We start from the raw sequence: 14,614 nt of genomic DNA, 5'->3' as shown, positions 1-14,614 counted from the left end.
GTATTGTCGAAAATGTCGCTCGCGACATTTTCGGCAATACACAGCACTCCCACCCATCCCGTAACTACCTACCTAACTAGCCTAAACACACAGTTATGCAGGGGGGCTGCGCCCCCCACACCACCCCCAACTTAATATTCCAACTCTGAAATCGCACTACAGTGAGGAAAGGGATGTATTTCCCTAACTGCACTGTACCGCGATCCCCTCACATGAGCGAACGTTAGAATTGCGAATGCACAGTCCATTCACAATGGTAACGTTCGCTCACATCACCTGCCGAAATATGAAGTATTCGAACATCTGTTGTTCGAATACTTCATAGCTGTGCAAGTGCACGTCGGCATTGTGATAGTAAACCATATATATATATATATATATATATATATATATATATATATATATATATATATATATATATACACATATATGTGTCTTGTATACATTTCCCTTTATTTTTCATTTGCCTGTATCAAAAGTATTAATTCACATTCATTTTTTTTTTTACTGTACAATGTATTTTCTGACTCTACACTGTTATATGCTATATTTTTCTTCAAAAATATATATTGTTGATATTGTTTCTCTGTAACTATTTGGAGCCTTTCTCCTCGGGCGTCCACTGAAAACAGGCTCTTTGTGACCCAGTGGACTTCCCCAGTTATCAAACTGAAAATAAATAAAATAAATACATTATTCAATTCCTGCCCCCCTTTTTTAAGAAGAAACATCTTTATTAAACCATCGCTTACAACATACGCAACCATACATTTATATAAATTAAAACAAACTGTGCCGACACAATCCTAGTTGCAAGCATTTTACATCGCAAAACATACTAACACACTCCCACCTGCAAACATTCTACATTACTTAAAATCTACCCAATCATTTTCAGTCAGACATTACATAGCTCATTTAAGTCCTGCCTTCATTTAAACCTCATTCCTCCCCAGTATGTATTGTTCCCACAATTCCCATTTTTTTCCCTAGGTAGTTTGCTCCTACCTTTTTCTAAAGATCTCAATTCTAGTTGTTTTATCTCTGTTACTATATTCACTACTTCTAATATAGTTGTTTTAGATTTTGATTTCCATTTTCTAGTAACTGTAGTTACATTTCATGTAATCAAAATGAATACTCCACTGTTACAATCATCTTGACTTCACTGCGAATGATAAATCATTCTAGTGGAAAACTCATTCAAACATAAAAATCAACGTGTCCAATTACAAAGTAAATATGTGCAGGTTCCAGGGGCAGGATTGCTTAATCCAAACTTTCAAAACTGGGCCGTCCCCTATCAATTCATTTTTAATGTATTATGTTTACCTTCTGGTATGCTTGCTCTAGCCTCTAGGTAGAAAATGAACCTTTGGAGAAACAGGTGTCTGCACTAATCCAAACAACTCTTGAGATATAACCAAGTGAATTATCTCTTCCAGTCCACATTAACTCATTACCTCTGCTTCTTGCTTAGGCCTTACAAATGAAGTCATCAACTGCGTAGGGCAGATAACTGGTGCAAATCACATAAAATCTTACACAATTTAAAAATGTCCTGTTACTCTAGGGAATATCTGTATACAACAAGTATGCAGTATGTATGCAAATGAATTGCCACAGTGTTATCTGCAATTCACAAATGCATGAACTAAGAAGTACAATGCCTATGCAAGGATGAAACACATTGAGATACAACTGTATACCAACTGCGCTAAAAACATACATGACTATCCTGATGGTCCTGCAAAACTAGTGTGCACAGCTTTAAAACATAAGCAAAAACAATTATATATATACTCTGCATATATGGGCAGTGAGATGTGTCTGAACTAATGGTATTGGTGCTGATATATGCTTATTTATTAGATAAAATCTAGCTATATAAACATGCATACACACCTCTCACTTCAGAAGATGCTGACATCCTTGCAGTCACCGAGGCATGGTTCAAAGCACCCCAGCCATTCAGGGCTACAATGCCTTCCATACATTCAGACCATAAACAGAGTGAAAGAATCAAAGGAGGAGGTGTAACAATGTTCATTAAGGATAAGTACACTTCGAGACTGGTCAAGGAGTATGACTGTCTTGAGCTATTCCATGTCCAATGAGCTATAGGTAAAGCCCCCAACCACATCATAGCTAGTTATAGGTCCCCCACCATGAAACAGGAGAAGCGTACTGCATACCTGGAGTCACTTGCCATACAGCCCAACACCTTACTCATGGGTGATTTTAATTATCCTACCATTGACTGGAAAACATACATAACCACAAACATGCTGGCTCTGAGGTTCTTTGACTTTGTCAATGCAAACACACTGGAACAGCTAGTTAGTACACCCACAAGGGGCTCAAATGTCTTGGACATAGTACTCACTAACATTGGAGAGAACTGCACTCCCCCCCTCAAACCATGTGATGTCCTCCCTTGTAAGACTGTACCATAAATCAGTCACGTTCAATGTAATTATAAGACCAGATACCCCCATCAAGCTCAAAAACGCTTAAGAATTTTTCAAAGACAAATTACCTTCCACTAAGTGATGGTATAAGAAGTTTCAAAGTCCCCCTCAAATGCAGATAACATGGACTCCTATACATAAATGTACACCAATGCCCTATACAACCTATAACCACTTAAGCAGTTGTATAGAATTTGCTGTAAGTGACCAGATTAAAATCAGGTCTTGCCAAAAAAAACAAACCACCCTGGTGGACCTCTAGGATAAACAGGCTATATTTCCAAGAACAACAGGAAGAAATCCTTCTCTATCTTAAACACACAAATTAGAAAACTTGTAGTCCTCCAAAGCTAATTACAGAGCAAAAATAGCCTCCGTAGCTAAGGATAATCATAAGGCATTATTTAACTATGTCAGAAATCTAAAAGGGAATACCCAGCTATGCACTGAACTGGTTCTGGATGGCACCACCCATACTCAACCGGAGGTAATAGCCAACCTGCTAGCTGACAGATTTGGAGAAAACTTCATCCCCCAAAGTATACCCACCACCATTCCTGGGCCTATTATCTCAAGACAGCAGGTCATCTGGGCGCTGTCCAAGGCCAAAAATACTTTATCAATGGGACCAGACAACATCCCAGGTTGCCTTTTAAACAACTTAAAATGTGACCTAGTAGTCCCTCTTGGATCCCTGTTTAACCACAGCCTGCAAACTGGCTATGTTCCTGCATAATGGAGGACAGCAACAGTAATCTCTCTGCACAAAGGAGGGACAACAAACAATCCTGGGAATTATTGGCCCATAAGCTTGACTAACCTCATCTACAAGGCCATGGAAAGAAACATTACGGACCTTATTAACAAGGACATAGGTAATCTCCAAACTCCGGACCCAACCAATTTCAGATTTGTTATAGATAGATTATGCCTGTTAAACATGGTTGACTTTGAGAAAGTCACCAAGGCCCTGGATGAGGGAAATACCGTGCACACCACCTATCTAGACCTAGCAAAGGCATTTGACACAATCCTCCCCACTTGGGTATTATTGAGAAACACTCCCAGTTGGGAATTAACCCCTTCATTACCAGATGGGTAGCCAATTGGCTCACTGACAGAACACATACTGTCAAAGTGGGTGACTTCACCTCTAGCAAAAGACCACTCACCAGTGTTGTACCACAAGGTTCGTGAGCCCCTTACTGTTCAGAATTCATTTCCCAGAAGTCCAGTCAAACTTGGACGGCCTCTGGCTGTCCAAGTTAACTGACAATTGCAAATTGGGAGCAATCACAAACTCCCCCAATTATATTAATATACTGCAGACAAATGATTGGTGCCAAAGCCGCAGATTAAACCTAAATGCAAAACAAATGCATTATTATTCCCTTTGGGAAAGCTGATATCAGTGCTAATTACATTATAGACAGCACCCCGCTAAGTGTAGACCCAGTGGTTCCCCATCCAATTGTCCAAGTTGCTCTTGAATTAGCTTAGGGAGGAACTCTGCTTCACATGGATGGGGAGCCTGTTCCAGAATGGGGTGATCTCTGGGACACATACACGTCTCTCCAGCAGGTCCCATTTATATCACAGGCAAGGTTCAAGTCTTTAGAACAGGTGATTCTGGTGCCGTTTGCAGGGGGAGTTATATTTGATGGTATTACCTGAGGGAAGGTTGAGAGGGGAGAGGGGTAAAGTTGAGCTGAATTTAATCAGCCAGTAGGTTTGCTATATCTTCTAGCTCAGTATAGGTGGCTCCATTTACAATGAGCTCTGCACACAACTGTGCATTGCCTTTGAGGTTGGGGATATAGATAAAAAATGCCTTGTGGTTGTCCTTGGCCTGGTAGGCCATATTTACCTAAATTTGGCATTGATGGACTGAGTTGTTTGTTTAGTTTGGTGAGAGTGCTTTTATCCTGCTGGGTGCTGCACCTCCTAATTTTTGCCATAATGTTCTTCTTTCTGTTATGCAGCCTACTGATGTTGTGATTCCACCCGGGTGGCTTGTTTTTGAGTTAATTCTGTACTTCTTCCTGGTGGGTACAGCTGCCTCTACGCAGCTATTAACATGCTTGTAAAGGGTTTCTGTGAACAGTTCTGCATAGGCAGCAGTGTTTTCAGGTTTTCATGGGGCTTGAAATTTTGCCAGCTTATCACTTAATAGCAGGAAGTTAGCCTTAGAACAGTTCCTGAATATTCCAGATTTAGCTGGGGGTCCAGGTTTTAATTTTTACTTCAAAAAGGAGATCACTTTCTGGTCTAATCTTACCAGGGAAGACATTACAGTAGGATGTGTGCAGCACTCTCCCATATTAGTGAGGACCAGATTCCAGTATGGTTTCACCCCTGGCTGGTGTATTGATAATCTAGTCCAGGGACTTTGTGTTTACAAAATCCAGCCTGTACATGTGGTGTCATATAGAACTCCCAGTTTATAGTAGGGTAATTAAAGTCACCCATGAATATAGTATTGGGTTGGATGGCGAGCGTTTCCAATAAGTTTAAATATATGGTATGTGTTTCCTGGGTCAGACAGGGGGACCTATAGCTCCCAAGGAAGTGCTATTGGATTTTGCTTATGGAGATTTGAACATGGAGGAGCTCAAGTGCATTGTCCTGTTTGACTAGCCTTGAGGTATATTTATTTTTGATGTAAACTGAGACACCTCCACCTTTAGTCCCTGTCTATGTAGTAGCTGTTCTAAATGTGTTGAAGACATTATAACCTTGCACTGTTGGATTGCTCTCCGTGGCTTTAAACCATGTCTCAGTGACCGCACAGATGTAAGCATTCTCTACGGGGAAGAGAGCTTCTAGGGAGTTTTTTGTTTAGACTCCTAGCACTGAGCAGTAATACGTTAGATTTACTTGGTTTTGATTTGCTATGTTGGAAGGACTTTCAGTTTGGCATTGCCTAAAAAAAGCACCATGGGGAAGACAATGTTTTAGCTAATATTCGAAAGCCTAGAGGACAGAGATGCAAACCATCCCTGGCAAAACACCATGGTCTGTTGACCATCTCCTTCCATGCTGACAAATACTGCACCCCAGCACAACCAAGTACCCCTTCAGAATGACACCAGAAACTAAGACAATTATTAAAGTCAGTCATCTTTTGTTCATATTGTGGCATCATCCTTGGAGAAGGAAAAATGCTGCTCAGTGCTAGGCTCATACCAGCCTGAAACACACATTCCGAGAACTCCATAATGTCTCTCTTCATACAGTCTAGGGAGGTACATCTCAGGTCATTTACACCCACATGAACCATGATCAAGATATACTGGTAGTTGTGGTCCAATGGCCTAAGTGCATGCAATATGTGGCAGATCCCAGTCCCTGATAAGCAACTTACCATGACTTTCTCCTTACTCAGCCTGGTGACAGGGACATCAGTGTGTCTCACAATGGAGTCTCCAATGGCCAGACTGTGTGGTGGCCTGCCTTATGGGCTTACTGGTAGAGGCTCCATGAGATGTGGCTGTATGTGGTGATGTGGGTGTTGTTTTGAAAGATTGCATTCGGGACTGCTGAGGGTATTTGTTACGTGTACTTTGTCTAGGTCTTTGTGGTTTAAGAAGGTATATTTAAATGATCCTTTTTATTGATTACAAAGTTGGAGTGAGAATATAAAGCAATGTCAGGTGTATCCAGTTTGCAACTCTGGAGACAGTGCTCGTCACGGCAAACTAGTTGTCCTGTGTGCAGTTAGGCACTGGTGACATTTCAAGCGTGCTTTTACAGGAAAAATGTCACTACAGGTGTCTGTATCTGAACAGAGCAGTGCCAAATGCTTGAGGGGAAACTAATACATAGATCCTGAAAATTTAAGGATGAAATATTTAGGCAGATATTCTGAAGAAAGAAACAAATCAAGCAGTACTTACTGAAAACAAAGAATTTAGCTTGTCAAGAATGATGAAAAGGTGGGAGTCGAGGGAATGGCTACTACTACTATGGCTGTTCTCACCCCACAGCTTCACTCTTCTGGATACAGTGCTCCTTTGCTTCTTCTCTCACCAGAAGCAAAACATTAGCATCAATCCCAAAATAAGAGGCAGGCCTCAGCCTGTTTGGTAATCCACAGTCTTATCCCAGATGATACAAGGGTCTCTAGGGTTGTTGTAGCCTTTTCCTGATAAATGTCTAGAATAGCAACCAGATGAATCAGGAATGTCAAGCACAGACACTCATTGCCCAACCAGAAACAGTCAAGAATCAATGCACTCTGCTCCTTCTCTCTCCAGAAGTAGAATATAAGCACAAATTCCAAGGTGTCACCTATGAAACAGTTATTAGGTTTTCTGGTGATCAGCAGTTTCCAGGAAATAATGTCTCTGTGCTCCTTCTCTCACCAGGAGAAAACAGAAGCACTAATCCAAAAATGACTACTAAGAGGCATAATGTAACTCTCCAATAACTGGTGGCCTTCAATAGATGTTTAAAGGTAAGATGAAAAAAAAATGGGTTGATATCCTAAGCAATGCAGTGTGCACTAAGCAGTTAGATATGAAAAAAGAAGTAACTTCATCTTTAGCTGTCTTAAGTGGAGAGACACTAATTTTAAAACAGCAAGATAGATTGAAAGGGGGTGCGCACTTGTGTATTCTGGTGTTATGGAATACAGTGGAATTGCCAATAAATTTAAATAGTTGAAGGGGAGTGATTTTACAAAATGATAATTTTGTGCTTACCCAGAATAACTATTGAAAGGGGGGAAAGAAGGAGACGTGGTCAAATTAACATAAGGGGCAGGCAACTAGAAAGACAATTCTGTTTAAGAACACAACAGGGTGGGAGGATAGGAAAAAATGTAATATAAAAATCTGTGCGACTCACAAGAAACACCGGTGTGGTCTCGTTCCAAGCTTTAATATGCAATTAAAAGCAGAATACAAGTTAAACACAGTATAAAGAAAACAAATGACAATATATAAAATACATGGCAAAGTAATAATACAAAACACAAGAAAGCAAAAGCAAACTAACCTTCCCCTCTCGGCAGGTTGTGTCAGAGTCTGGGTGAGCTTTTCCAGTAAAGCTTTGAGATGTTTTATTTTACCCCTTAAGCTCATAGGTAAGTACTAGGCTATCTGCCCGAGGGCATCTATAAGCCTAGCCAGAATGTGTTGGCTTTCGCCGCCCCCCTTAGATTAGTTCCCTGTGCCTCTGTCCAGGAGAGCCACTGCAGTGATCTCCGGGGTAAATTTTCTGTTTTCCATCCACTCATCAAGGTTTCTCTTGAAGAGCGTTAGTGAGGGGCTCTGCCTAATGAAGACTGCAATCCCTTAAACAGAAGGTTTAGTTCTTAGCTCCAGCCCTCAGTTCACAGATAATTAACCCTTACTGACCAGTTCTAATTTCTGTGCAACTCACAAGAGACACAGCTGTGGTCTCTTTCCAAGTTTTAATACGCAATTAAAAGTAGAATAAAAGTAAAACGTGTAAAGAAAACAAATCACAGTATACAAAATAGAAGCAGGTGATAAAGTAATACAAAATACAAGAAAGCAAAAGCAAACTAACCTTTCCCTCACAGCAAACTGTAGCACAGTCTGGGTGACTACGTGAAAATTTCCATATATGTATTGTATTGTATTGTATTTCTATCCATTCTATATATTCCTTTATTCCATGTTATGTAATTACTTCAGAAGTATGTATACTTAAAATGCGATCTGTGTTTATCTTGTTCTTACTATTTGTTTACTTAAACCTTTTTTTTTTTTGGGAGCTTTTCTCCTCGGGTCTCTACTGAAAAAGGGCTTCTAAGAACCCAGACAGACTAACCCGGTTAACAAATGTAAAAATAAAAAGTAAAATAAAATATTTGAGATGTTTTATTTTACCCCTTATATAGAAGATTTAGTTTGTAGTGCCACCCTTTGACAGAATTATATAAAGTAAAACTGGTTTCCCTTGTACCAATAACATGTATTTGATAGAAAAATATATACACTTTGGTAGAAATGTTTTCCTTCACAGTAACAGAGGTTTGGTAATCATAGTAACAGTGTGATATTTTTAGAACACAGCATCTCAAGTGCAGAAAAGAAATATGCAGTAAACAAGCGTGATTAGCTTAACAGAACGTGGTTGTGTGGAACAAAAAGTATTATACTTCTGAATGTTTATGTAACAAATGGCTTTAACAATAAAGGCTTGTTGAAATATCATAAACAGTTGAATGTGTACAGATATTCAAGAGAATGAATTTGTTAAAGAGAAATGGCTAACACAGCATAAAAAATTATAGACTGTCCTATCAATGAAATAACATTTCTGCTTGCCAAAGAAACCGGTTTTCTCTGGATGAGATAAGAATGCAGACAAAGAAGACTTCAATAGAGGAAAAGAACATTTTCATCAAGGGCAAAGTTTTGAAACTAAAAAAGAGGTTGTATAAGACTTTTTGGTGGACATTTTGTAATCCGAGTCAGCTGAGGAACTGCAGTGCATCTGACAGTGATCTGTGTTATAAAGAAAATGTAATAAAATCTCACAGAAGTGCTTGGCCAGCCTGTTTCAATAAGCTTTTCTGCATATTACTATACAGTTGTACAGTTAATCTGTGTACCTGCTGGTAACGCAATTTAACAGCCCTAAGTTCAGAGACAATTAAACTTAATTAACCTGTTCTAACTTCTGTGCAACTCCTTAATTGACCTGTTCCAATTTCTGTGCGACTCCCAGGAGACACAGCTCTGGTCTCTTTCCAAGTTCTAATATGCAATTAACAACAGACTACATGAAAAACACAGTGTAAAGAAAACAAATCACAGTATACAAAACAGAAGAAGACAATAGAGTAATACAACATACAAGAAAGCAAAAGCAAACTAACCCTCAAAGCAAGTTGTGCCAGAATCTGGGTGAGGTTTTCCAGTAAAGTATATACATATACACACAAACACACACGCATGTATGGTTGACTATTAAAATGTTGCAAAACAACTGTATTCCTAGTCATAAACACGAAAGGAATCCTCTAATCATAAAATAAACTGTGCTCACAACACTGACTCATATACTTGACAACTAAAGAGTCGATGTTAATGTCAAATGCAAAAAATACAGTGAGAAAGTTACATCACATCTTTGCAGGGGAGCAAGCCCCCCTGCAACCCCTGTGAGGAGCTGTGACCCCCACACCCCCTGCTAACTAACCGACTATCTGCTGTCCAATATCCCATTTGCAGAACATCTGCTTTCAGGATTTTAATAGTAAATCTATATATTTATATACATACATATATGCACACACACATTTATATACATATATATATATATATATATATATATATATATATATATATATATATATATATATACACATACATACATATACATACACACACACCACATACACACATATATATGGGTCTACTTCACATCACCTAAAACCCATTTGACTGACTTTCATTTCACCGAGACCAAATCACCTAATTTTCAAAATACTGAAAACTCATTTGACTGAATATCATATATTGTCTGAGCTCTGGTTTATAATTCTGTTTTGTGAAATGTAGGATTAAGGTTTGACCATATGCATATGTGTACATACTAGTGTTTATTACTACTGGCTAGCTTCTTTATTTGTAAATATTCATGAGCATGTTATGTTTATTATATACTTTGCCACTTGACATTTGATCCATTCTGATGATGTTCCGATACTGAATAAAGGGACGAAAGCTTAATCTATCACTGTGGGATACATTCGTCAGTTCATTCATTTTTTATTTTTGTGTAGTTATTTCTCCATATGAAGTTTATATGCATTTATTATGATTTCTTCATAATTTCTACTCGGTCTAATTAAGAATATGTATATATATATATATATATATATATATATATATATATATATATATATAAATAAAACACACACACACACACACACACACACACACACACACACACACAAATTGGCACTAGGGCCAATAGCCTAGTACCTACCTATGAACCTATAGCACTCTTCAAGAAAAATCTTGATGACTGGATGGGTAATAGGAAATTCACCCCGGGATCACTTCTGTAGTTCTGCTTGACAGGGGCACAGGAAAATAATTTTCTTGGGTGGCGAAAGCCAGGGTACCTTTTTTGGCTAGGCTTGTATAGGCTCTAGGGTGAATAGCCTAGTACCACACACACACACACACACACACACACACACACACACATATATATATATATATATATATATATATATATATATATATATATATATACACACACACACACACAGTGGATATAAAAAGTTTACACACCCCTGTTAACATGCCATTTTTTTGTGATATAGAAAAAAATGAGACCACAATAAATAATTTCAAAACTTTTCACATCTTTAATCTGACCTATAACCTGCACAATTCAATTGAAAAAGAAATCTGTTAGGGGGAAAATATAAAAAATTAAAAAAATGTACAATAATCTGGTTGCTTAAGTGTGCACACCCTTAAACTAATACTTTGTTGAAGCACTCATATCCATACACACACACACACATATATATATATATATATATATATATATATATATATATATATATATATATATATATATATATATACACACACACACACATATATATTTATATACACACACATATATATATATATATATATATATATATATATATATATATATATATATATATACACACACACACACACACACACACACATATATATATATATATATATATATATATATATATATATATATATATATATATATATATATATACATACACACACAAATACATACACATTTTATATATATATATATATATATATATATATATATATATATATATATATATATATATATATATATATATATATATATATATATGGGTCTATGTCAGATAAACAAAAACGCAATCTCTCAAATGCTCATATGAGCGAATAATCATAACATCGAATTTTGTATTGTGGGGGGCTGTGCCCCCCCCACTAAATATATATTCCTACTCCAAGGTCGCACTACAGTGAGGAAAGGGCAAATATCCCACTTCACTATACTGCAATATATACCACTATATATATATATATATATATATCAGGACTGAGATCAACTGAGTATTGCATTATGGAAGCAGCTAAAGCTTTGGCCACTAATTTAGAAACCATTACATAAAAGGAAAAGGCCTGTCAGTCATCCTGTCACAAGCAGACACATACTGGATCCCTCCAGATTGACACCAGCTATTTATCCGGCTATTAAAGCCAATTATCTTTTCTTTGGATGTGGAGAACATTCTAAACTTTCATGCAATATTCATCATATTGCTCTGCATGTCCATTTGGATTGAATGCCACAAATAATTCACACCTGCATGGGTCACCATCATGTCAAAGTTGTACTGATCTGATTTTATGGATTTTAGAGCCATCTTAATGTCATGGATCCTAGCACCAGGAAAACATCTGTTTCTCACCCCATTCTTATCCAGCCTGGTGGAACAGAATCTTTGCGCCTAATAATGGAGTCACCAGTTACTAAGACATCTGCATTTGTGTCTACAGATTTATAGAAAGTAGATGGTACAAGTCTCTGCTAACTTATGCTTTCCTGTGTTGACTGACTTTATATTGTGTGTGCTGGAAGACTGTGGTGCTGTTGAGGTATGGGTTTTGTTATTTTCTAGAAGGCTTAGAGAGTGACTTATTAACAACTGCAACATATGTGGGCATGATGCATGCATGCAGAGCTAGGAGTAGGCTGATGTGAAATTTATCGATTTGTTTGGGTGACAGGGGAGCTTCCAGGTTGTACAGGCACTTACACCTTAAACAAATTTTACAATGTTGATCTAGCAGTACCTGGTTATCAGTAAGCCAGGCAGAAGCTACATTGTCAAATAATATCAAGTGCTAAAAGACTGGCTACAACAGTGAACTTCCATATTGGGATGATACGTTGACCAGGTACAAGCTACAAAAAACAGTAGTTAAAATAAGCTTTAATTAACTTGGTTTATACCTTAATGGTTACATTTTGTAACTTTGCTGGCATCTTAACATGCTAGGCAAAAACACGTATAAAGTATGCTGAGTGTCTTAATAGTAGTAAAAGCTGTAAAAGGTGTGCAAGTACAGGTAAGCTCACAGTTTTGTTAGGTACAGCAGGTGAAAAGATAGTGATATTATAGAATAAAAGTATGCAGGTTCAAGCAAGAATACAACAGTAACAGTACTCACAAGTGAAAAAAGAAGTATTAAAACAGCATAACTCAAACAGCACGGATGCTGCTAAGTAATTTGTCAAAACAGGATTTACTTGGACATCACACAGTATTTACATCTAGGAATGACAGGCACAGATGCCACAAAGTATTACATCAATGTGATGAGACAGGTACAGGTGTCACACAAAAAGCAGCAGTAATCCGCAAGGTAATTTGGAAAACAAGTTTACACTGATTAGGGAACAACATATACAAAGCACTATAGAAAAATATGTTTACACTGGTTGCCAACAGCAGGTATGATGCAGCAATGCTGCGATACATTTGAAATGTCTGTACTCTCATAGCAACAGCGTGGTAATCTACAGATTCTATAATCACCAACGTATCATCCCAATATGGAAGTTCACTGTTGTAGCCAGCAGAAGTGTGCAACGACATGCAGCAGTGGGCCATACAATGCCTGCTGCAGTGCCCGTGCAAGAGCAGATTCCAGGTGTTGATAGATACAGCATGACAGACGACTAAGCTATACAGAAAACAATGTGGCTGCTACTACCAAAGCATCATCCTACCATCTGCTGTAGATAATGAGAGCAACACTCAACTGGCAGTGACCCTAACTGGTTAACTAACCAAATTACAGTAAATGAGTCTGTGAAATTCTACACAGGAGGCCACTGTATCCTTCCACCCCACTACATCAAATCCAGCATTTCGTGAATGTAAAACTGTAAAAATATTACATGACACCAAAATTTCAGTAACATATTGAATAAAATAATACATCTTCAGATATTTTTCCCCAATATATTTTACAAATGAGAACTGTTTTAGGGATATTATTTCTAAGAAATATGCTAAACAAAAGTGACACTAGTAAAATTCTTCATCATCATCATCTATGTGATGCCTCATCATACCACATTATTTGTTAGAATTATTGTATGAAATCTTGCATGCAATTACTCTTCTAAGCACTTCTACTTCACTGCGAGTTGTATAGGAAGCAGTTTTATGCTTTTATATTCTTCATTACAGGAATATGATGAATATAGCACCTTACCTCATGTATAAATACCTTGGCAGCATGTATTCTAGTGTTGGTATGATGCCAAGCAGTGTACTCGTCTACTTTTGCTCTGTGCTGAGGCTCACAAGGGTACCAGTGGTCAGGAATGCCCTCTTTTGTCGCCAAATACTTTAAAATAGCATCACTATAAGAGAAAAATTGAACAGACTTAAAATTTCTTATCTAATAACACTTTTAGTACGATATTTTTCTAACTATTTTGGTGTGCAAAATGTAAGACTTGTTAGCTGCACGGCATGGGATAAATAAAACCAGAGAACATACTTAACAGCTTAAACAAATCTAAGCAACAAAATCCAAATAGAAAACAGCAGTGACAGAACACCACAAGTATGTTCACAAATGTTGTAAGATTTAAAAAAATAATGATACTTTGATTTTAGGCAAATCTTAAATGGTGTGAGAACAGTTTTACACCCATCTTGATTCTGTATGCCATAACTCCAAGATCACTATAACCTTCGAGTAGGGGAAATATTCTGAGATACCAAAGTCCTGCAAATGTTTGTTTGTTTGTGTCTTTCGGCTTTTCCCGGTTAGGGGTCGCCACAGCGGAACTCTGGTCCGCTAATGACTGGTAGTTGATTTTTACGTGCCAAGTTACCAGCCCTGACGCACAACCTTCAACGAAGGTACGCCCATTCACGCATGTCTCCACGCAGAAGACGCTCTAGCTGAGAATCGAACCAGACAGCATCTTACTGTGAGGCGACAACGCTACTGCAGCACCACCACCGCGGGGCAGAAAATCCCATGTTTTTTTTCCAGTAATTGGCTCATATTTGGAATTTATAGGTATTTTTTCATTGAAAATAAAAAAATCAGAGTTCCTGCTCATCAACTTCATCA

At 37.8% G+C, this 14,614-nt stretch overlaps 1 protein-coding gene across 1 annotated transcript in view; it reads right to left on the bottom strand.

The window, feature by feature from the left end:
• LOC122799380 (glutathione S-transferase theta-1-like) overlaps window positions 1-14,614 on the bottom strand; it is a 131,442-nt gene that overhangs the window by 94,245 nt on the left and 22,583 nt on the right. Inside the window, exon 3 of the mRNA XM_044068389.1 lies at window positions 13,739-13,889. Within this exon, the coding sequence (XP_043924324.1) occupies window positions 13,739-13,889 (151 nt within the window). The remainder of the gene's footprint in view (window positions 1-13,738; window positions 13,890-14,614) is intronic.

Source organism: Protopterus annectens, chromosome 4.part0 (genome assembly GCF_019279795.1).
Source record: "Protopterus annectens isolate FY-2018-M chromosome 4.part0, PAN1.0, whole genome shotgun sequence".
Classification (NCBI taxonomy): Eukaryota; Metazoa; Chordata; order Ceratodontiformes; family Protopteridae; genus Protopterus; species Protopterus annectens.
The sequence above is the reverse complement of the archived record's forward strand: the minus strand, read 5'-3'. Positions and strand labels throughout refer to the sequence as shown.